Source organism: Zalophus californianus, chromosome 3 (assembly GCF_009762305.2).
Source record: "Zalophus californianus isolate mZalCal1 chromosome 3, mZalCal1.pri.v2, whole genome shotgun sequence".
Lineage (NCBI taxonomy): Eukaryota > Metazoa > Chordata > Mammalia > Carnivora > Otariidae > Zalophus > Zalophus californianus.
The window spans coordinates 324,856-349,306 of record NC_045597.1 but is presented as its reverse complement, the minus strand read 5'-3'; the positions used below and the strand labels follow the sequence as shown (position 1 = coordinate 349,306).

The 24,451-nt window shown below is 51.8% G+C and overlaps 1 protein-coding gene across 2 annotated transcripts in view; it reads right to left on the bottom strand.

Moving 5' to 3' along the window:
* The window catches only part of RASA3 (RAS p21 protein activator 3), a 115,430-nt gene that overhangs the window by 44,030 nt on the left and 46,949 nt on the right, over window positions 1-24,451 (bottom strand). For both annotated transcript variants that reach the window (XM_027589505.2, XM_027589506.2), the window contains exons 2-4: window positions 23,483-23,600; window positions 12,965-13,068; window positions 5,007-5,101 (exon numbers count right to left, since the gene is read on the bottom strand). In XM_027589505.2, coding sequence (XP_027445306.1) covers window positions 5,007-5,101; window positions 12,965-13,068; window positions 23,483-23,600 — 317 coding nt within the window. The remainder of the gene's footprint in view (window positions 1-5,006; window positions 5,102-12,964; window positions 13,069-23,482; window positions 23,601-24,451) is intronic.

Below are 24,451 nucleotides of genomic sequence, written 5' to 3'. Positions count from 1 at the left end.
ATGCAGGGCGAAAGCTCAAGATCACAGAACAGAGTAAGGGCTTGTCACAGAATGGGCTCCTGTAAGGTTTGTGTTCAGCTGTATTCTCCGGTGCGCTGGGCTCCAACTCTTCCCGGGCTTAATTTTAAGACTGGCCACAGCCGCTTCAGGGACACATCACTGCATTATTTTCGATGCGCTCTGAGAAGTGAGAGAATGTGTCTGGGCTGAGACGGAACCCCAGCGCAGACGACCCCTGGTCCATTTCCTGTTTTTCCCAGAAGAGGACGAACACGTGGGCAGCAGCAGACCCCGTAGCCGCCGCGCTTCCTCTCGGGGGCAAGCACTTCCTAACCAAGGGGGAGATACTGTCAGCCAAGACCTGTGGCCACCATATTCTGGAGATTTGGGAGGGAACACAAAACAATACAAACACTGCATGACACTGAAAGGACGCCCCGCCCCCAGAAGGTAACCAATAAAGCTGCAGTTCAGAAGTTCCCATCTGTCCCTGTGCAGCAGATGGAGGGTTTGGGCGTGCCCTGAGGGTGACACACCAGTTCCGTCACAAACACTGACACCCGGGGGGGGGGGGGGGGGGAACGGGGCCACACCCTCCACCGCAGGGCCGGCAGGAAATGCCGGTTTTCCAGCTCGGCCTCTGCACAGCATTTGACACCCGCTGAACTCCACTCTGCCCTCGAAGAATCTGACCCTGGGCTTGTTTTGACCTCAACAGTCCCGGGCCCCACATGCTGAGCTGAGGGCAGTAGGGGAGGGTGGGGCTCCGGGGGCGGCACCCAGAGCCCAGGCTGGGACCAAGACTCAGCCAAGCGTCCCTGCTTCTGTAAGAAGAAAAAAGTCTTAGGATGGTGCATTAAAAATGCTGATTTGATAGTTTTCCCCATTTTTATTTAAGGTGAATGATGAGAAGTCTGAGCAGCGCCCTGACCCCTGGCTCCAGCTGCCACCTGTGAACTCCCCATCCAGCTGCAGAGAAAGAGGTCTCTGCTCGGAGGGCGCACCAGCACGGCCATCCTGGGCCACAAATCGCACAGCGTCTGCTCTCAGAAGAACGGAAATGAAACTGGAAATCAAGAGCAGAAAGAGAGCTTAATAATCCCCAAATATTTGGAGATTAACCAACATACCTCTAAATAACAAACAGGCCCAAAAAAAAGTCTCAAGAGAAACTGAGAGATATTTTTAATTCATTTCTTTTCATAAATGAAAATGAAAATAAAACTTATCACAACATGTGGGATGCAGCGAAAGCAGTGTTTATGGGGAAATCTATAGCAGCGACCACACACATTCGAGAGATCTAACCTCAATAATGTAAGGAATCTAGAAGAAAAAGATCAAATTAAATCCAAAGTGAGCAGAAAAAAAGAAATAACAGAATGAGAACAGAAATCAATAAAATTAATTAAACCTCTAGTCAAGCTAACTAAGAAACTAATAAGGAACGAGAGAGGGGCCGTCACCGGCGATCCCATGAGGCCATCCTGTGGGACTCTGCAAGCAAGGCTCCCCGACACCACCTTCTGTCCAGCCAGCGGAGTGCACAGCCTTTGAGCCATGTCGGCTCACCAACTGTAACAAAAGCACCGTGGGATATTAACCACAGGGGCCAGGTGGGGCAAGGACATGGGAATTCCTTCTATTTTCTGTTCATTTCTCTGCAAATATAAAATTGTTTGAAAAAGGTTTACTAATTTAAAAAGAAAAAAGCACCAGTGGCTCCCAAACATTTTTCTCAGGAAAGTGTCAGATCCTGGCCTGCGGAGAGGGCCCCGGCCACAGTCTTGTGGTCACAGCCCCAGAGCACACCCTCCCTGTCCCGTAGAGCCCTGGTCTGCATGGACCTCGGGGCCAGGGTGGGGGTCAGCGCACAGGGACCCAGGCCACCGAGCACTTGGACCTTGGCGCCAAGAGCAGTAAGACTAATTTGAAAACAGAAGATGAGAGAATAGTCCAGAAACGATGCATGGAGGAGGACAGAGGTCCAGCCGGCCCTTCCCTTCCTGATCCCCTAAATCCACAGAAAGATTCAGAGCTGGGTCCTTGTATGCCGACAACTGCAGACGCAACCTGCTGGGAACCCTCCCAGTAGGACTGTCTGACACACAGACGGACGCAATTCCAGAGCTTCCATCCTGCTACTAAAGGTTTGATGTCAGAGCTCACGGACCTTCACAGCAGGTCTACTAAACAAGAAGAGCTCAGCTGGGCATCCTTGGAGGGGCCGGGGAAGGACCCCTGAGCCCGCTCCGGTATGGCGAGGGGACCGTCTCCCTCCCCATTTCGATACCAGGAAGGACCCCTCCCTGCCAACCACTTCGTTCTCATACTACCCACACAGGGTCAGGGAAGGAACACAGCAACTAATTCTTTTTAAATAAAGTGATTTTCCAGAGACCTTTAAAAATATCAATTCCAGAAGGAAGAAGAAATTTTTTAAATCACCTTTTCCCTCACTGTTGTGACTCGATCTCTCATTGGCCCGTTTTGTGACACTTTCTTTCTGACACATGCCTTTTACTCCAAATTATAGAACAGATGGATTCAAGAAAACATATGCCATCCTCTGCCCTTCTAAAACCGTGAATGTGACATTTTGGAACAAAAAGATGGCTGTAGGGAAAGACTGTAACGCACTTCTAAAGGCAGTTTGAAACTAGGGGAGCTCTGCACTTCCTTAGTACGCACTCTGAGAAGGAACACCAGCACAGGGAACTCGGCAGGCGATCCGTACACCGTCCTTCTTCCTGTCTTCATGGGCCTGACAACACCCATTCTCTGTTCATGATTCATGATTCAGATTCCCAGGAAACTGACCCAGCTAGAGGCAGCATCCCATCTCAAAGATGGCAGGAATCAGGCTCAGAAGGGCAAGGACCTCGTCCACAAGCATGCGAAACACATCAGTAGGACATAGCCCAAATATTCTATACAGTGTACGATCAACACACACCTACATTTATGAGTTTTATGGCGACGGGAGTGGTTCTGAATCTTGACTGTGGTGGTGGTCACACAAACCCACACACGTGACAAAATGCACAGGATACACGTGTGCACACGTGTGATACACAGGCACACACGTGTGATGCACAGGTGCACACGTGTGATACACACAGGTGCACATGTGTGATACATGCGCATAGGTGCACACGTGTGATATATATGCACAGGTGCATGCGTGTGATATACACACAGGTGCATACATGTGATATACATGCACAGGTGCACACGTGATATATACGCAAAGGTGCACACGTGATATACACGCACAGGTGCATGCATGTGATGCATATGCACTGGTGCACACGTGTGATTCACAGGTGTGAAAACGTTAAACTGGTGAGCTCTGAATGACGTCTGTGGATTGCAGGAATGTCCGTGTGCCGGCCATGACCAGTGGGCAGGATGCTGTCATGAGGAGAACAATGTGAAGGAACATGGCCTTTCCTCACTGTGTTCTGTTGTTAAGTCTAAATAGGAGAGTACACGGTTTGCTCATCATTATTCCCTGTGTACCTTTTTTTGTGACTTCCGATGAATCTGAAGCCATTTCAAAATTAAAAGTTACGTTTACAAACAAGGTGAGAAGAAAGACAAGCTACACTCGACAGTGACATCAAACTCTGGTCAGAGGGGACAGTGTGAAGAGCGTGGTAAAGACACACTATGGCGGGCTGCTTGCGGGCGCATTCTCATCACAGCGCCACAGGCTGTCCCCCTGCGGAGCAAAAGGGACGGGGAAATCACCAGATCAAACGCAGGAACGCCTCCTGTCACAGTGCACACGGCGCCTGCCGCCCTCCTCCTGCAGACAGGTTTCCGAGCGGCCTGAGCAGGAGCAGCTGGCCGTGCGTTCCTGGTGCCAGCACTCATCATCACTGCACCTCCGGGCAGACACATATCCTGCAGGAGTTGCTGTGTCTGCTAATTTCTGCAGCACACATGGGCCCCTTGGCCAGAATTAAGTGTGAGGCACGTGACAATGTCTCTTTGGCTCAGCTCCTCAACCCTTCCCTCCCACTGCTTCTTTCTCCAAGTCTGTGGATTGATCCCAGAAACCCCACGTGCTCTGCCTTCTCCTCAGAGCTCCGCTGAGCCCGAGGGTCTACAAGGAAGCAGAGAGCAAGCAGCTAGACAGGTGTGTGGGGGTGGGTGCGCCAGGAGGGGTGGGGGAAGGCCTCCCTGGCCACCTGCATCGGGGATTCTGCTGCATCAAGCACTGTCTGGTATTCATAGAGGAGGAAGCAGGCTTGCTGGGTTAGGCATTCTGAGCCTGGCTTGCCAGACTCTATGCTGGGTCACACACCCTGGCCACGCCCTGGCAACTCACGGGACCATGATGAAAATGCTCATGCAACGTCAGGGCACTGTGCTGTGGGTCAGGGTTCCCCATCATGGACTCCAGATGCCAGCGTGGGGTGAGGAGCTCAGCTGGAACCACACAAGCAGGGCTGCCCTCCCAAAGGGTGTTGTTCCAGAAGCTTGGCATGGGCAGTGCCCCCATCACGGGAAAGGGAGGGTGGGAACTGGGGTCCCACAGTCTCCTCTGCCAGGGGGAAGCCCCTTCTGCTGGACGGGGGGGTCAGTCCCAGGTGACACACGGCCCAGGGGAGCCAGGGGAGCCCTGGGGATGCTTCAGACGATGGGAAACTCAGTAACTGGTCACTTCTCTTGACTCCAAACCCTTGTCTGTTATGTGCAGGAGCTGAAAATGCCCGCAGGCCCCTCTGGCAACTGGACCTACAGCGTGAGGCTCCATGCATGGCTCCGGCCCCAAGCTTTACTTCTGTCTGCCCGTATTTTTCTCTTTACTTCAATTATGTGCAATTATTGTCCTTTCAAATTTTATACTTTTAAAGCTGTTTCAATCACACATGACAAACTGTGACAATAAACAAGGCTAACATGCCTATATTCACTATAAGAGGACGTCACTTGCTACCACCAGCCCGTTAAGACCAAAGTCCCCTCCCCTCCCACGTGCCCCACAGAGGCCTCACCTGCACTTCTGAGTCGGCGTCCACGTGCTGCAGCTGGAACCAAGTGTCCCTGTTATGATACTTCGGCAAGTCTTCCTTCTGAATGGCCACCTTCCCTACAACACAGACAGAGGAAAAGTGTCACAAGAGGGAAGAAATCCCCCAAACAACAAGTGGAACTCTCTCCACGATCAGTGCCAATTTTCTCCAACAGTAGACTCCAGAACAGATAATTGGGTCAACAGCTAACACCACGCTGTCTTCCCTCCAGTAAGATCAATACGGGCAATGTTGCATCAGGAAGGCCTCTCGTGAGACCTGGCTGGGGCTGCCACCATTCTGCTTCTCCATACGAGGTTTTAGGAGAAGAAAAGCCTGTCCTTCTGTTGGGTCCTTGGGAAGCTCAGCATAGGACACCCCAAAATAGGCCACTTTGAGCTGGCAGCAAATGAGAACTAGCAGGTGCAGAAAGAGGCCCTCCCAGAGCTACCCACACAAACTTGTGAGGAGTGAGGGCTGCCGCGGAGCCTCTCCCGGGAGGTGTTCCGGTAAAGTCAAACAGGGGCCCAAGATGGTCCTGCACCAACAAACCTGACTCCACTCAGCCCCACGTGCTTGCCTCCCCACAGCCTGCCACCCTGGGAAGCCTAAAGCCTCTCCCCTTGTCCGGTCGCTTTCCCAGGTGTGGACCCCTCCCCTGCACAAGTCCAGCCAGCTCTTCGAGGTCCTCGTCAGGGAGACATCTCCTGCCTGACATAAGCTGCAGGCGTTAAGGAACTGTTCCTCTCTTCCAATGTTACAGGCCCTGCCGGAGAACGTCGGTGGGTAGAGAAAAAGGTTTCCTCCCTGACGGCTTTCAACCTCGTTCTGAGAACTCGGCCAGCCGACCCTGCCCTGGACTCCAGACCCCGTGAGACCTACCCACAGGGCAGAGATGGGGTTTGGAAGGCAACACACGTACAGAAAAGCCATTCCACGGGCAGAGGGCTGGGGCCTGGGGAGTCGGGACAACTGACTCCCTGCCGTCACTGCCGTTAGCCCCCATCACCCTGCCAGTGGAACCATCACTTCATATTCTCAAAGGGAAGGAACCTCGCACTTCCCAGACACAAAACAGCCTTGGGAAAGACCCTGGGTCACCCCACCAGGGCTCATCGGCAAGGCCAGTACTTATGTAGCCCCTGAAGTGGATACAGCACATCAGCAGCCCCAGCGTCCATGCCACTGCCCACCTGGACCCGTTGCTTCAGCTCTCACCTCCAAGAGCCGTCTGGAGCCAGATCCTGTGTAGCCACAGACTGCAGGACGCGTTAAAGCTATTGCTCGCAGTTGGCAGGGGGGCACAAAGGGAGGGGGTGGAGAGCAAGAGAGGCAGGTGCAGAGACACATGGTGGGCAAAGTCCGCAGACGATACTCCAAAGAAATGCGGAGAGCAGCCCAAATTACAGGCCATGTGGGACTTCCTCCAGCATCACCAAGTTACAGGGCAGGATGGCTCCCTCGGGACCCCTGCTCCTTCCCGCCTCAGCCCTCCCCGCCCCCAACACCTGGCCTCCCCACCACCTCTCACCATCCCCCAGCACACCCCCAGCAGGAGGGAAGACCACCCTTCCTCTCTTGGCAGCTCCTGCAAACTCCATCCCCCTCAGTGGGAGTGTGGTTTCTAAGTCTCCAGGGAATAAAGCCACATGAAAAAAATTATTGGAATTGAATTGAGCAATATATTTCACCTAAAAAAGATAAAGAAATCTTCAGACTGTGATTAATTCGGCTGGATAAGAGGATTACATTTGAGATCTGAGATGTTAGGTCATTGCAATGTTTTTATGAGCTTTAGCTGAAATAGGGAAGAATTGCATATTTAATGCTTATATGAATCCCACAATTTATACATCATTACTTAGTACACAAATGTGTACTTTTTAAACACATCGTGCTTCTAAACGCTGTTTGGAGAGAATACCTGACCTATGAACTATAATATCTACTTAAATGTGTCCCAATCTATCTGAGAGACATCAAAAGATCACTAGACCACTCTGGGCCTCACTGTCTCATTTGGACAGAGGTGGTGCTGCCTTCGCACATTAAAAACCCCAAGCCTTCAAGGTCTGTTCAGAAGACAGCATATGGCAAGGAGCACAACAGAGGGCAGGTGATGTGGGGATTCAGGTACAGGGGACTGGGGTGAAACCTGCAAGAAGGCTGGCTAAGGTGAGACCTAATGAGGGACAGACAGATGCTTCCTGAGACAAGCCTGTGGAAGAGATGCTTGTTCCTATGACTCACTCCATTCAACCTGGTGTCCTAGCTAGGGCCTGGAGGCAAGGAAAAGAAACAGAGCACATACACTGGAAAGGAAGAAATAAAGTCTCATTCACAGAAGCTATAGGAAAACCTACAAGAAAAGCTAGAACAGGTGTGTTCAGCAGGACCACAGAATATAAAGTCCATACATAAAAATAAGTTGCATTTGTGCATACAAGCAATGAGAATAAGGATTGAAATTAAAAAACAAAACAAAACAAAACAAAAAACAGGACCATTCACAAAATGATGCTTTGACGGCTTGTGCCTCTGGTGTGCTACCGAGGAAATCTTCGTTTACTCCATCAAAAACAAAAAATACAGATGGATAAATTTAAATACACACACACACACATACACGCAAGATGCGTATGCTGAAAACATATCACAAACACTGATGAGAGAGATTAAGGAAGACCAAGTATGTGCCCTACTGGAGGGTCTGAAGACTCCATTTTGTTAAGATGTTACTTCTCCCCCAAATTAATCTATATACCTATGCAATCTCAGTGGTTTTGGAAATTGAGAAGCTGATTAAAAAATATAAGTGACAATTCAAAGGGCCTAGAATAGCAAAACAAGTTTGGAAAAGAACAGAGTTGGCATGATCACACCGCTGACTTGAGACTGGCTAAGGCCACAGGCACCAAGACCATGGGTATCGAAGCAAGGAAAGGGGTACAGATCAATGGAACAGCCTAGAGAAGCCAGAAATAGGCTCATACACATAAACTTGGGTGATTTTCAAGAAGGCACCAAGGTAATTCAATGGAGAAAGGATAGTTTTTCAATAAATGATGCTGGTACAACTGGACGTTTACAAGGAGAAAAATGAACTTTGTGTGTCAGATGTACAATTTACCCGAAATAGATCTAAACATAGGAGCTAAAACCATAAGCTTTCTAAAAAAAAAAAAAAAAAGGAAATCTCCACACCCTAGAGTAGGCAAAGATTTCTTAGTTATGACACCAAAAATACAAACTGTAAAAGAATTCTGACAAACTGGACTTCATCAAAATTAAAGACTTCTGGGCTTTGAGAGACTCTGGTAAGAAAATGAAAAGAAAAAAGACAAAGAAAATATTTGTAAAACAAGTATCTCATGGAGAACTTGTATCAAGAATACACAAAAAACTTTTAAAACTCGATAATAAAACAACCCAATTAAAAGGGCAAAAGATTTGAACAATTTACCAAAGAAGAGATACAGACAATAAACACATGAAAACATGCCCAGCCTCATTCTTCATCAGAAAATGCAATAAAAACCACAATGAGATACTACTACACACATATCAGGATGGCATAAATGGGTTAAAAATAAAAACTGACAATTCTGAGCGCTGAGAGTCTGTGTGGCACCTGGGACTCTCACGCGGCTGGGAAAACTCAAGATGGCGCAGTCATACGGGAGAAGGGCTTGGCAGTCTCTAACAGAGGTAAACACACACAATAGGCGAGGGAAAACCTTTTTTCTCCCACTCCTTCTAGGTTCTCTCACGCTCTGCAACAGAAGAAGGGTTAATAAGAGAACAACAAAGGGAAGCTTATTAACATGGCTCAAACACACCCGGGGAGAAACTCAGCAGTGAGCAAGAACTTGCACTTCTGCAGCATCTTAACCTAAAACAACAACAAATTTTCAAAGAGACAGACCGAGGAAAGGCCACTGGACTTCCAGGGCTTTGAGAAGGGGCAAACTGCAGGAAGGGGCCAGTGGCAGACAAAGGTGGGTCATGTAGGAAGGGGCCAGTGGCAGACAAAGGTGGGTCATGTAGACCCCTCCAGTGTCACCTCCAGCCTAAGAGGGCTCTAGAGTTGTCTTGGTGATTAACTTCTGCACAAATTCATGTCCTGCTTTTCGGGCAGGCTGGAGATCTTTGTGTCTGCTTATTCTCAACTGCCTTCAGCTCAAATTAAACCTTATGCCAAAGTGCATATTTTAGAGTGGCAAATTCTGGCCTCTTTCAATACACCCCAGCAATCTGCCTCTCAGGTCTCTTCTAAGAGAAATGAAAACATGTGTCAATATAAAGATGCAGAAGAATATTCCTGGCAGCTTTATTCACAATCACTAAAAACTGGAAACAGCCCAGACCTCCACCCAGGGATGAATGGGTCAACAGCAGCACCACCCATCTTTGCTGGACTAGGAATGCAGGGAGGGGCAGCATGCTCATGGTGGCTCCCACCACAGGAGGCACAAGGTAAAAGGAACTTTTGGTGCAACAGGAAGAATGCTCCCTTCCGACCAACAGGCTTTGCAGAAGAAGGGCCTCCCCGGCCTGAGGCTGGTATCTGTCATCCTGTTGTCCTGCACCATGCAGAGCTACCCTCTTCAGGTGGAAGAAAACCCAGTCACATGGTTCCATTCCAAAAAATGAGAAATATATGCCCAGGGCTAGGACACATATAAATGGGGACGGGGAGTCCCGAATGAGTGCAGCTTTATGGGTATACACCAAGCAGATTCTGGGTGGTGGGACATATTTGGGGCTGGAAGTAGTTGGATGACAGTGGGTGGTAGAACAGAAATGGTGGATGAAGGGACACAGGATGCGGGCTGGAGAACGGTAAATGTTACCTGATGGGTGGGGGATGTGGAGAACATATGAAGGGTGATGATGGTAGGTAATGGTGGAGAGTGGGTGGTGATGGTGGAGGAGGGTGGATGGTGGTGGTCTGAGGGTGGAGGAGGGTGGATGGTGGTGGTCTGAGGGTGGAGGAGGGTGGATGGTGGTGGTGCATGATGGGTGGATGGTGGACAGTGGGTAGTGATGGTGGTGGAGGGTGGATGGTAGTCTGATGGTGGAAGAGGGTGGATGGTGGTGGTCTGAGGGTGGAGGAGGGTGGATGGTGGTGGTCTGAGGGTGGAGGAGGGTGGATGGTGGTGGTCTGATGGTGGTGGAGTGTGGATGGTGAGTGGTGATGGTGGAGGAGGATGGATGGTAGTGGTCTGATGGTGGAGAAGAGTAGATGTGGTAGTCTGAGGGTAGAGGAGGGTGGATGGTGAGTGGTGATGGTGGTGGAGGGTGGATGGTGGTGGTCTGATGGTGGAGGAGGGTGGATGGTGGTGGCCTGATGGTGGAGGAGGGGGGATGGTGGTGGCCTGATGGTGGAGGAGGGTGAATGGTGAGTGGTGATGGTGGAGGAGGGTGGATGGTAGTGGTCTGATGATGGAGGAGGGTGGATGGTGGTAGTCTGATGGTGGAGGAGGGTGGATGGTGGTGGTCTGATGGTGGAGGAGGGTGGATGGTGGTGGTCTGATGGTGGAGGAGGGTGGATGGTAGTGGTCTGATGATGGAGGAGGGTGGATGGTGGTAGTCTGATGGTGGAGGAGGGTGGATGGTGAGTGGTGATAGAGGAGGGTGAATGGCTGGTGGTGCATGATGGGTGGAGGGTGTGGAGGGTGGTGGAGGGTAGATAGTAGTTTGATGGTGGAGGAGGGTGGATGGTGGTAGTCTGATAGTGGTGGAGGGTGGATGGTGGTAGTCTGATGAATGGAGGAGGGTGGATGGTGGTAGTCTGCTGGTGGAGGAGGGTGGATGGTGGTAGTCTGATGGTGGTGGAGGGTGGATGGTGAGTGGTGATGGTGGAGGAGGGTGGATGGTAGTGGTCTGATGGTGGAGGAGGGTGAATGGTGGTAGTCTGATGAATGGAGGAGGGTGGATGGTGGTAGTCTGCTGGTGGAGGAGGGTGGATGGTGGTAGTCTGATGGTGGAGGGTGGATGGTGGTAGTCTGATGGTGGAGGAGGGTGGATGGTGGTAGTCTGCTGATGGAGGAGGGTGGATGGTGAGTGATAATGGTGGTGGAGGGTGGATGGTGGTGGTCTAATGGTGGAGGAGGGTGAGTGGTGGTGGTCTGATGGTGGAGGAGGGTGGATGGTGGTAGTCTGATGGTGGAGGAGGGTGGATGGTGGTAGTCTGATGGTGGAGGAGGGTGGATGGTGGTGGTCTGATGGTGGAGGAGGGTGGATGGTGGTGGTCTGATGGTGGAGGAGCGTGGATGGTGGTGGTCTGATGGTGGAGGAGGGTGAATGGTGGTGGTCTGATGGTGGAGGAGGGTGGATGGTGAGTGGTGATGGTGGAGGAGGGTGGATGGTGGTGGTCTGATGGTGGAGGAGGGTGAATGGTGGTGGTCTGATGGTGGAGGAGGGTGGATGGTGGTGGTCTGATGGTGGAGGAGGGTGGATGGTGGTGGTCTGATGGTGGAGGAGGGTGAATGGTGGTGGTCTGATGGTGGAGGAGGGTGGATGGTGGTGGTCTGATGGTGGAGGAGCGTGGATGGCTGGTTGTGCATGATGGGTGGAGGGTGGTACATGGTGATGATGGGTTTCTGCTCATGGCAAGAGATGGTATCTCATCCTAGGATGAGTAACTCATTCTTCACCACCTCATCCCCATCTCCCCCCACCTCACCCTCCACCAGGACCACACGTACCATTTTCCAGCGCTGTGTATGTCCCAGCACCCATCACCCACCTGGTGGTGCAAACCCATAACCAGGAGTCATCCTGGACTTCTCCCTCCCCAACAGCCTCACATTCAACAAATGACTGCCTGCCTCTAAGTGAAGTCTACAATGCATAGTCTAAAGTGAGGGGAAGACTTGCGACCGTAGCTGCAGGTGTGAGTGCTGGGCTAACACCGAGCAGCCATCTGGCTTGTCTGTACCAGTTCCCTCAGCTGAAGATGCACCTGCAGCACAGGACTGTGAAGGTTAAAGGAGTCATATTCGTACAGCACCCAGAACAAGTCCCTGCACCTGTTAAATGCATTCAATACATGTTTCCTTCTAACTCTAAGAATCACCTGAGGAACTCCACAAAACTATGGAGTTCCAGGTTCAGCCCCTGAGGATGTGGGTCCACCAGCATGGATGGGGGCTAGGTACCTGGGGTGTAACACACTCCTCAGCAGCAGAGAGAGGCCGAGCAGGAGCTCATCGCTGCAGGACTAGTCCCATGTCAGAAAACGGAGACATGTTTAAAAGCCTTCTGGTGTTGGGAGCGTGTTATAGGAGCCCCACGCAGGTGGCGGTCTGCGTGGGTGCACAGTGGGGCCCACACACAAGGATCCTCTTGATTCAAGTAGGCTCTGCTGTTCCACACCTCTCCTCCCTCTCCAGGAGGGCTCCACTGAAATGCCAGGGCATCTGAAAGCACCCCAATACTTCTGAGAGGCCCCAATGCCTCTGAGAGCACCCCAATACCATCCCGATCCCCATGGAGAGCTGTCAAACTCAGGTCAGGTGCAGTCTGGGGATTTGGGGACACACTTGGTGGTCACTGTACCCTCACTTTGAAGGACAGCTCTGAAGCCATTTTCCCATGTGAGCTCATGGTGTGAAGCTCCTCTGCACATTGACAGGGTTGGGGGGGGCCCTCAGGCAGCTCATCCCTGCCACAGGGGACTCGGGGGGCCGGTCCAGGGCACGGGGGATAAGGGAGGCCCGTCCAGGGCACTGGGGACGCCACCACCAGGCCAGCCAGGTACCCACTGCCACCTCCCAGGGCTGCTCAGCACAAGCCAAAAAAGCCCGGCCAAGAATGCTGGCAGGCACGGCTGACTCAGAGCAGAGAGCCCCGGGGAGATGCCGCACACCTAAGAGAACGGGGCCCCGCCCAACAGAGGCAGAGAAAACGGAGAAAACACCCATTTCAGTACCTACCTATGATGGAGTCCCTCCGGAAAACATCTCTATCAAAGATGTAAAAGGACAGGTGCCGAAAGCTCCGAGGGATCTCGCAGTAGAAGTCTTCTCCGTAGAAGGGGCTGGGAAGCAAGCACAAGGGCTCTGTCAGGTGAGTCGGGCAGTGCGGGCACACGCACAGAATCACGCTCTCACACGGATCACCGACACGCCACATTGTGTTTCATGCGTGAGATGTGGAACTGGGGTTCGCTCATGGGGCTACCAGCACGGTCCCCGCTGTCAGCCCCAAGGCCCGTCACCCCGAGGGAGTGGCCCACAGTGAGAATGACGTCTGCTGTGTGTGTCCGGGCTGGACCCAAGCTCCAGGACCACGGGGACACTTGGAATGTGCAGGGCAGTGGTTGGCAAGCCTCACTTCACACGTGTCAGTCAAACCCAGCGTGCCGGCTTCAGACCATGCTCTCTTTCCCCAGAAGTCGGGGTGAAATCACACCTGTCACTGGGGAGAGGATCCCTGCCCACTGACTGACCCTCCACATGGACCCTGCACATGAGTCCCTGCGCACAGAGACCCAGCTTGAACTGCAAACCTAGTCGAGGTCATGAAACAGCCCCCCAACTGCTCAGCTGGGCTGAGATGCGTCCACACACGTGGTCTGCAGCTAGCGGACCTGCGCTGGAAACGGCAGGGCACCCGACAGTCTTCACCGGGTACAAGATGGTCAGCAGCTCACTGCAGCACACACACCTACAGCCGAGGTCCAAAGTAGGAAACGCGATCAGTCAGGAAAGCGAACGGGGTGTGTTGTGTCGCTTAGAAGAGGAGGAACGTACACTCCTGCTCAAGCTGGAATAACAGTGCAGAAGGTGGACAGTGTGGGACCCGCAGCGGAACCTCACTGCGAGGGACCCGGATGCGTCCCCAGAACAGAGGGAGGAGGGCGGGGCGGCTCCCAGCTCCAGCCCATATTTTATCCATTCTGAGATGACCCCCCCCACCACGTCTGAGCATCTCTGAAATCAGAATGCACGCCACAGTGTCAGGACAGTCCATACTTTAATTAGCTCTGTTCTCTCTCAGTGGCCAGAAGATGACGGTGCCTCTCCATCTGACCAATGCCACAGCTCCCTAGAATAGTGTTTTTGGTGGCATGACGGGGGTCACCCCATGGGTCTGCTTCCCACCACTGCCCCATCAGCAAAGAGTAAACTCTCCTTAGACACAGGCACGTGATGTATCAGTCAAATAGCCCAGCTGCTGAAGCACACACATTTCATCTCTGTAGCTCAGGATCAGCTCAGCACGGCCCAGTGAGAGTCCTGGGAAGATGGAGCAAATGCACCGCTCCCAGGGCAAGAAAGAGACGCCCCCCACCCCCCGCCCCATGAGGAAACCAGATGCAGGACAGGTGCTGAGCTCCATGCCAGCACACCAGGCTGGAGATGCACCAGCCCCTGGGAGCAAGGGTGTGGGCAGGCATCTGCCCGTTCTACAGGCTGCCTGAGTCCCACCCCAGGCTCATGTGGCCAGGCAGGGAGAGGGAGCCAGGTTCGGGGCTGGGTGCAGCCCAGACCAGGCAGTGGCTGAGGAGGATGGTCAGGCCTTTGAAATATGGAAAAGGTCTCCCCCTCAAGCAGCAATGTATCCACGGTATGTAGCCAGTGCAGGCCGACCTGCAGACAGGCGGGGCACAGAGGTGCTGGGATCATCCTGTCTCCTCCAGCCAGCAGCTGAGAGCCAGCCCAGGCGGGTGGGGACAGGGAAGACGTGAACTGCCACAGAGGAGCCACGTTGGTGGACCCGCCTGAGCCCTTCTCCGCAGACACAGCACTGCAGTGGCCTGGAGTGTGCAGAGCGGATCTGCCGGGTGGGAAGGTGAGGACCTGAGGTGGAAGCTGGTGGTCCCAGCAGGGCCAAGGGTTTTGGGGTGCCAGAGGGAATAATCCAGAAGCACCTGAGGCAGGCAGGGGCCTGGGGTCTTGAAGGACCAGGCCACGGGGAGACAGACAACCACCAAGAAAGCAAGAGCCAAGGGGAAGGCATTCTAGCCACCCAAGAGATCCGCCTCACGGCAAAGCAGAGTGTGCTCAACTCGGGAGCTGCCCTTAGGGATATACCCGAGAGGCTGAGCATGTTTTACTCACTCACTGAACAAGACCAGAGCGGGGGGACCCTGTTGTTCTGAAGGTCAGAGGGTGGAGAGCACGCCATGCCACCAAGCCGTCACACACACATCACAGCTGCCTCCCAGGCTTCACACGGAAGTCAGACACCGGCACATTTCTATTTGCCCCGTGGCAGGTATCTCTAGGGACGGCCACCTGTGAATCCAGACTGTGCTCTCTTGTCTCTCACCAACAGTCCCACCCGCCACCTGGGACCCCCTGTCCTGGTACACGCGACTCTGGCTGTCTACTCTCCACATGGGACCAACCCTAATTCACTCAGGCTGCAGATCAGAACTACCTGGACAGGTTTTTAGGAAACACGGCTCCCCGGGCCCCACCCCAGAGAACCCTCTCTGGGGTGATGGGCCACGAAGCAGAACCCTTTAATTCCACAGCCACACGACTAACACAAGCCTCGAGGTCATCACAGTCTCCAGATTAATCGCGTGTTATACATGGGCAGCGCACGGATTCCCATCCCATACCCTCGGGCATGCCACTGGGGGCAAGGTTTCACCTCTGAGGCCACAGGAACACAAATGTGGCGTCTGTGCCCAGAGGAGAGAGCCAGACTGAGGGAGCCACACTCCATGTGACTCGCAGCACCAGGACACCCAGCCTTGGCGGCAAGCATGTGCCCTAAGGGGCTGGCGGAGTCCCGGACAGAGCACGGGCCTAACTTCGAGGGCTGTGTCTGCAGGCACCAGCTCCGCACTGACTATAGCTCGCCCTTCCCAGACTCAGCAGGGTACCCCACAAAGACACTGCTTCCCACAGTACGCTGATTCATAGACTCACGCGTATGTTCTTAGAATTTCCCTGTGCTTCTTTACTCCTTTATGATCTCAATTTTTGCTTTAAAAAAGGAACGTTCACGGATAAGAATGTCTCCTATAACTTTTAACTAGAAATAATAATACCAAGTGTGAGATGTAGAGAAGTCGGAGCCCGCTGAGGCAGCCGCTTTGGAAACAACCCAAATGTCTATTGGCAGAGGAACAGATGAACAAAAGTGTGGTCTGTCCACACAGGGGAACGTCACTGGCCACGGAGAGAGCAGTGAAGCTCGGACACCTGCTACCCACGGATGAACCCTGAAATCATGATGCTCAGGGAGAGAAGCCACAAAAGGCCAAATACTGTGTGACTCCATGTTCACGAAATGCCCCAGAGACAAATCTATAGAGACAGAAAGTGGGCCGGTGCCGCAAGAAACGGGGGTAGAGAAAGGACATGAAAATATTCCAAAACTGATGGCTACAACGCCAAATACACTGAAAGCCACAGAATTATACATGTTAAATAAGTTAATTATGTGGTATGTGAATTATATCTCAATAAAGCTATTATTTATTTATTTATTTATTTTGAAATGTTTTATTTTAAGTCAGAGAGAGGGGCAGAGGCAGAGGGAGAAGCAGGCTCCCCGCCGAGCAGGGAGCCCGATGCGGGGCTCGATCCCAGGACCCCGGGATCGTGACCCGAGCCGAAGGCAGACGCTTAACCATCTGAGCCACCCAGGCGCCCCAATAAAGCTATTTTTTAAAAACCAAAATTTTAAAAGTACATAAAGATGTCAGAACGTGAAAACCAGAATTAACATTATAGGGTATACCCTCCCAGATTTTTTCTCTGAAGATCGATGAATATGGAACAGGAATAGATATATGGACGGAGACACATATTTTCACAATAAAAGTAGGGTTACACTACACACCCCAATACACAGTTCCCTTTTTCCTTTAATATCATGCCATGGACCACCTTCCAAATATGTACACAAAATGTTTGCTGCCAAACAGCCCTGAGGTCTGAATGAGCGCACCTGCTGACTCACCCGTCCCAACCCTGAGGGGCGCCCGCAGCAGAGCGGCCTGGTACATGGCCGCCCACCTGTCCCTGTGGAGTTCCCATGGGCCTGTGCTTGGCGGAAGGGTGCTTGATGGTGGGAGGCTCTGGTGCACAACCCCGTGCGACCCTCCAGAGAGTGAGGACAGATTCAGCCCACACGCCCACCAGCACAGTCTTACCAACATTTACAAACTTGGCTCGTGTGATGGCAAAACGAACCTCCTGCTTTTGCTGGCAACGTTTAAATCATCGGTGCAGCTCAGCGTCAACCAAACGTGTGTGAGCACTTTTGTTGAAATGCCTCTGGCCCGTGTTGTATTCATGCCCACCTTCTCGTGTTCAGAACAGTAATCCACTGAGAGCTTTCAGGTTTGTGTTACAGATTAGAAGATAAATAACTGATACACAGCATATGAGAAACACCTTTTCAACTGGAAACACCACCAAGTTGTTAAGATTCTCTGTCATCAATGGGCAAGGTCCTGCTTTCTGCAAAATGCAGCCCCAGCAGAGTAGCAGGGCTCCTGCACTCAGGAGCTGAGGCTGCCCGGGCAACGTGACATCTGTCGGGGCATGAGGGTGGACATGAGGTGTAAGTGGAGCAGGTAACCCACCCCTGAGTGTCCCCCACCCCAGGACACACCAACACAGTCATTCGGACAAACCCCACCCCCATCCTGGCTCAACAGGAGTCTGCACTTGCGTCTTTGCAGGCTGCAGAGTCCGAAGCATGTTCCCAAAGAGAAGGGAAACCGAAGTGTTCTCCCATCCCCGCCCTTCTCCATGTGCCGGGCAAGACAATGTCTTCTTTCTGGTGGACTCAAAGGGGGCCCCAGCCCCCAGCCTCCCCTTCCTTCCCATTAGCAGCATAACCTGGGGTATCTCTCCACACAGACCCCGCTTTGTCCCCAGCCAAGGTCAGCCGCAGTCAGATGCATGACTCATGCCCCACAGTCGGCCCCACTTGCAGCCTTAGGGCTCCAGAACCCTCTTTCCAAATAAAGAAAAAAGCAGCCCAAAGGACTTGGCTTGCCTTAAATACTGCTATCTGACAGAAGGAAATTAATGCATGCAGCGGCATCCGCCCCTAAGGCTGGCCAGAGTGACAGGCTCTTTCCCTCAGTAATTACTGGGAGAAGCTCAAATGGAGTTTCACAAAATCAAACACCCTCTTGCTGAAAATGGAGCTGATCTGTAAGTAGCGCCGACAAGGGGAAACCGCCCGCCTTCCTCCTACTCCTCCCAGAGCCCAGATGTGCAGCCCAGAGGCTCAGACAGGGCCTCATCTGGGACGGGCGGACAAACCGCGGACTTCTCCATGAGTCATTTCCCAGCATCTGCGCGAGGCTGGCAGCTAGCCCCGCGGCCACGATGTTTGCTCGCGAGAAAACAGCTGTGCACCTGGTTTTCTCTGGTTTCAGGCTATTTCGCAAACACCCGAGTCCATTTCCCAACATCTGGGCAGAGGAGCGAGGAGCGGGGCTGCCTGAGCTGCTCCAGATTTGGGATATAGATGGAACGGCTGCACACGCCCAAGAATGAGGAACCCCATTCTGAATGTCTCTGTGAGAGGACCATTCTCACGACGGTCGACATGCCACACAGAAGGCCACACTGGGGCAGAGCGTCCAGGCTCCCAGAGGGAACTCCGCCCACCCCACAGCCCAACATGGACTGGAAGCCAGGCAGGCAGGGTGAGTTCTCCAAAAAGAGCACCAGCCTCCAGATCTCCAAAGAGATCAGAGTTCAGCTAATAAAATGTGCCTGTTACGTCATTAACTAAAAGCTGGATTAAAATTCCATTAAACCAAATACTGTGCAAAGGTCCACAGGAGAAGAATGAGAAACACCAAGGAAGTCGAGTGCTGGCGCCGCCCACAGGGACCGCAGAGATGGAAGCGTCGCGTCTCCATCTGCAGCAGGCACGGGTACCAGGAAGGCCTGTGATACACGGTTCCAGAAAGGAGCCTCAGAGGCAGGAGGAAAACCTTTTGGTTTCTTCTCACTTCCTTCAGACCTCCTTTAAATCCCTGCATGGCATGGCTCCCCAGCACCCACGAGCCTTCGCCGTAGAGCCTTTTCCCTTCCAACAAGATGCTGCATCTTCCTGGGAGGAAGGATGCTCAGCCCCTGTGCTGAACCCCAACCCCGACTCATGTCACTCCAGGGAGGGGCAGCTCCCGGACAGAAAGCCGCTCCGATCCCCAAAGGATGCGTGTCGTGTCGTGTGGCATTCTGCACACTTGCAGCAGGGACAGGAGGCATGTAGGTAAGCCTCTGCCAGGAAGGAGAGAGTCTGAGGTCAGATCACAGTATTTGTTCCAATGCTGGGCAGAAGGGTCACTGGGCCAATCACTGCTTGCACTCGAGGGGCTCTGTGCTGGGATGTGGGCAGTGAAGCACCCAAGGGTCCATGGTGGCTGCTGATCACAGAGACATGGAGGACATTTGAGGGTGGTGGCCTGGCAGGCAGGGCCAAAGGAGCCTGAGGTCAGCATCGGGCAGGCACAGGACGAAAGGCAGTCAGAGCTGCTCACACTCCTCCCCCCAAGCACCAGGACCCACACTGGGGATTCCTCCTGGAGCACTGCAGGACCATGGAGAGATGGGTCCCCGCCTGGAGCACCCCAGGACAGTGGGGGGATGGATCCCCACCTGGGGCACCCCAGAACGGTGGGGTGGGGGATGGATCCCCAGCTGGGACACCCCAAAACGGTGGGGGGATGGATCCCTACCTGGGGCACCCCAGAATGGTGGGGTGGGATGGGGGATGGATCCCTACCTGGGGCACCCCAAAACGGTGGGGGGATGGATCCCCGCCTGGGGCACCCCAGAATGGTGTGGTGGGGGATGGATCCCTGCCTGGAGCACCCCAAGACTGTGGGGCATAAATTCACCTACTCCAGCTGGCAAGGACTGTCTGGGCATAAAGCCTGCATTTATGTCCAAAAGACTTTTTTTTAAACTTAAACTGGAGAAATTCAAGATAAAAGTAAATGTTAGGAGAAACTGTTCTGTGTACAGCCTCATAAACCAAAATCGGTGTTTGCTCATCGGCAACGTGGTTTTTATTAAAAACCTCCAAGAAAATGGAGTCTGTCTTCCCAAACCATAGACCCCAGACAGATTCTCCCCCTCAAAACTGTGGAGCTACGGGGTCCTCCTTGCTGGAGTCACACCCAGCACACCGCAGAGCTGGTACATTCTTCAGTATGAGCAGAAAGAAAGGTGCTGTCATGTCAGGGACCCACAGCCTCCTTTAATTCCAGGTTGGAAGTGCGCACCCATCCCGCCTGAGAACAACCCTTCCTTTGGGAACATTCTCAGCAGGAATGACAGGATGTGAGGGCTGTAATTATGCCGTGTCGGTAAACACGGTGATGAGCTAGCTCGTCCTCACTGTGCTCCAGAAAGCGGTTATTTTACCGTCTAACTTCTAATCTTATGTAAAAAAGCAAAAACAAAAACATCCCCCATAATCCCACTAACCCCGCAAAATAACCACACTGACATTTATGTCCACATATTCCAGACCATTTTGGAACAATCCCAACTTTTGGAACAAAAGAGAACCTTACTGCGAACACAGCTTTGTGACCTGCCGTTAACACTCCAGACATAAAGGCCCTTTGAGCCGCGTGAGCACCATTCCCACTGGCTTGCAAGGAGCCGCAAGGAGCTGCCAGAGCTCTGCCTCTGCAGGAAGACAAGAGGGGCCCGCAGGCCAGCACCAGGTGGCCACTCTCCCCCTCCCCACGAAACCAGGTGAGAGCAGGTAGACCGTGGGCGGGGGACCCGGAGCGGCCGTGGGGAGAGGCTCAGCACGGCCCCCCCTCCGAGTGGCCACTGGGGAAGGTGAAGGTCAGATCAGGAAGTTTGGGACAGCTCCTCTGCCGGCCAGGAGCTGTTCATACATCTTGGGGGGATTTTGTGGGAAAAGGTAGGCAATGTCTTCCTCCCAATAATCACATACGTTGACAAAAGGAAACGAAAACACTAGTAGTTCGTGGAATAGTCTTGCAAATGAGCGGGCCAACCCAGCACTTAGGAGGTCTTGGTTTTAACTTCTCGTGTGCATGTAACATGGATATGCTCCTTCTACTGGACAAAATGGTGATTTCCTCCATGATGGAACCTTCCCCATCCCTGTTTTGGAAGCAGGAGGTAGACAGATGCGTCGTGCCGTCCAGGATGGGCAGCTGCCCGTGAGCCCGACCTTGCCAGCCCATCATCCTAGAGCCTTGAGCTTAAGCAAACAGACAATGAGCTGCCATTTAAGTGATAACACGATTATAGCCAAATAGCTCACAAGGTCCACCAGTATGAATACAGGTTTTGCCTCAATACTAAATGGCCAAATGCACCCATATTTTTTAAGCTCCTGGAATTATTTTGTGTTTGTGTCTTTCTTTGTTGTCAGGTTTAACTTTCTGTTAACAGCACCCTCTCCTTGCCTGGTATATTAGAGAAGCACTCAATAAATATTCATTGAAGGGCACCTGGGTGGCTCAGTCGGTTAAGCATCTGACTCTTGGTTTCAGCTCAGGTCATGATTTTGGGGTCCTGGGGTCGCATCAGGCTCCAGGCTCAGCAGGGAATCTGCTCCAGATTCTCTCCTTCTGCCCCTCCCTCACTCAAGCACACGTGCACTCGCTCTCTCTCTCTCAAATGAATAAATAAATCTTTAAAAAATAAATAAATATTCATTGAGAGAATAAATAAATAAACAAAAATAGTCAGGCTCATTAAAACTGTCAGGAGAGCAGGAATTCTCCAAGTCTGGACCATTACCTCAGTGCACTGACTATAGAGTTAACTGGCTCCTTGTGACAGCATTTTGGGGGCTCCCACCTGATTCTGGCTGTTTCTCAGATGGCTGATTTTCTGACAGGACAGCATTACTACATCATTATCTTTGTTTAGCTCTGAGCCTCCCTTTCCTGCTCCAGAAGCACATTTTCTAGTACCACCAATGCCAGGAACCGCGATTTCCATTTCTAAACTTGTCTAAAATGTTTTGAAGACTGTGGCCCCCATTCTCAACCTTGCCTAAAACAGAGGTTCCCAAATAGACTCTCTTCCCAGAGGTCTTGGCTCAGCAGGTCTGGGGAGGGCTCAGCTTCCCCAAGACCACAGTTACTTTCCAGGTTTATGACCTCCGGGCCTCAACATTAACTGTGCAAACACAGAGGGTTTATCTGGTGTCAGGATAATGAAAGTAACCCAAAACGCTACAGTAACATTATCATCCCTGGCATCACCTTCATCACCAGTCCCAAAGCCAGACTTGACTCCTGACAAATGTTTCAGGCTTTTCGTTTTTCTTCAACAAATTATTTCAGAGACTCTCGAGCATGCCCGGCACACACACAACTATGGCCACTCAGCCTCAGGGGCGCCCCCCAGTACTAGGGGCACCGGTGCAGACAGACAATGAAAGGTGTCTCCACATCTCAGGAGCAGGAAATCCCTAACAGGTTTGTAAAAACAAAGTTCAGTCAGTGGTCAGAAGGCACTCTTTGTTCCCTCTGAGAAGGAGCAATATGCAAGGATATAATTCTTCTGCTAAAAATGTTCTCAAACTGAAAATAGCTGTTTGCATGATCCACACAACCCATAATTCTAACCCTGAAGGTGGAGTCACGGGCTTCGTGGGGCTCCTTCTCCACTCCATTGAACACTTGATGATAAACGTACTTGCTCAGGACCCCACTACTGGCTTGTTGGCTTCACGTGGGCTGCAAACCACAATCCCCACCCCCTGCTAACACGCCATTTCTGGGTCCTCTCTCCCCACCTGCTATGTAAACTGCTGTCAGGGTGCCCTCACCTCCTGTCCCTGGGGTGTGGTCCAGGGGCAGCATCCCAGGGAGACTGTCAGAAATGCAAATTACAGCCCACCCTACATGTCCTGGGCAGACATCTGTGTCTGGACAAGCCCTCCAGCGGTGAGTGGCCCTTAGCAGCTGACCTTGAGAGGGGCTGATGTGCTCATCATGTAGCAAATTCCTCAATCTGAGGACCTGTTAGGTGCTGCTCCTTCTGACTGGACCTTTACTAACGCTATCAGTGAGCACTCTGCAGGCCCCCTTTCCTCAGTGAGTATTACCTCCATGCCCATCTCAGATATGACTCTCTAGGAAAATTTAGAGGAAGGTGGTAAAAAAAAAAAATAAGCCTCCCAAATACTCACCTCTCAAAATGCCTGTCTGGTGCTGTGTTTGGTACATACCTTCAGCTCATCTCTGACCAGAAGGTGCCCACACGCGCCCCAGGAGCAACAGCTCCCCCACGCACCTGCAGGCTGCTCAGCCCTGGGCAGCCCGAGCATTTGGGAAGAACATCATCTGCCAGCAAGACGTCAGTGACAACTGTCCTGGACATGGGAGCCCGTGTGAATGTTCCAGCACCCGGCTCACGCCAAGCAGCGCGGACAGCGGCAAACAGCACCTGTGTTCAGGGTATCTGCTACACAGAGGAAAACGGATCAAGTAAAGCAACAGCCGACATTACCAGAGCGACTTCTCCACAATCTTGGTCCTGAAAACCTCCTCCCGGTCCAAGTTCACAGTGCAGTAGCAATCTCGCATCTTGTTTGGCCCCGGGTATGTGGGAAGATTTTTGGCTTCACCTAAAAATCAAATGTAAATATACCATCAACTTAGCATAGAATTATTTCGTTCCCTTGTTAATCACAAGCACATTTCCAAATAATCAATTTATTTCATAGCAATGCACCTGCTTTCTCTTTTGTACACTCATTAGCTCTTTATGTCTTTCTTGCTACCACAAGTCAAAATATCAAAGAGAATAGCATGTGTGATGTTAGAATGCAAGGTAACATACACATAACCTCCAAAAAAAATTGATAAAAGCAGGAATCCATTAGCCTATGAATTAGGATTTTATTCACATTAGCCCCCTTAATTTTTTTAATGTGTAAATTATGTAAAATACATATAACTTAAAATGTATCATCTTAACCACCTTTGAGTATAGAGCTCAGTAGTCTTAAGTATATTTACACTGTTGTGCAACCAATCTCTGTAACTTTTTCATCTTGCAAAACTGAAACTGCAGCCACTAAACACGTCCCCATTCCCCTCCCCCAGCACCTACCCTTCCACCTACCCGTCTGTGAATCCGACTACTCTAGGTAATTCACGAAGTGGGATCATTCAGTATTTGCCCTTCTGTGACTGCCTTATTTCACTCAGCACAATGCCCTCAAGGTTCGTGCGTGTTGTAGCAAGTGTCAGGATTTCCTTCCTTGTTAAGGCTAATTGATATTTCATTGTATGGATGGACCACATTTTGCTTAGCCATTCATTCCCTGGGTTGCTTTTTTATTCTGAATTTGATTTGACATTATTAGGTCAAAGTTGGGGCAATAATTAAGGAGGACTCTTTTATTGACAAAACTCTGGACTGCAGCTGTTTATTTTTTTAAAGATTTTATTTATTTGAGCTAGAGAGAGAGAA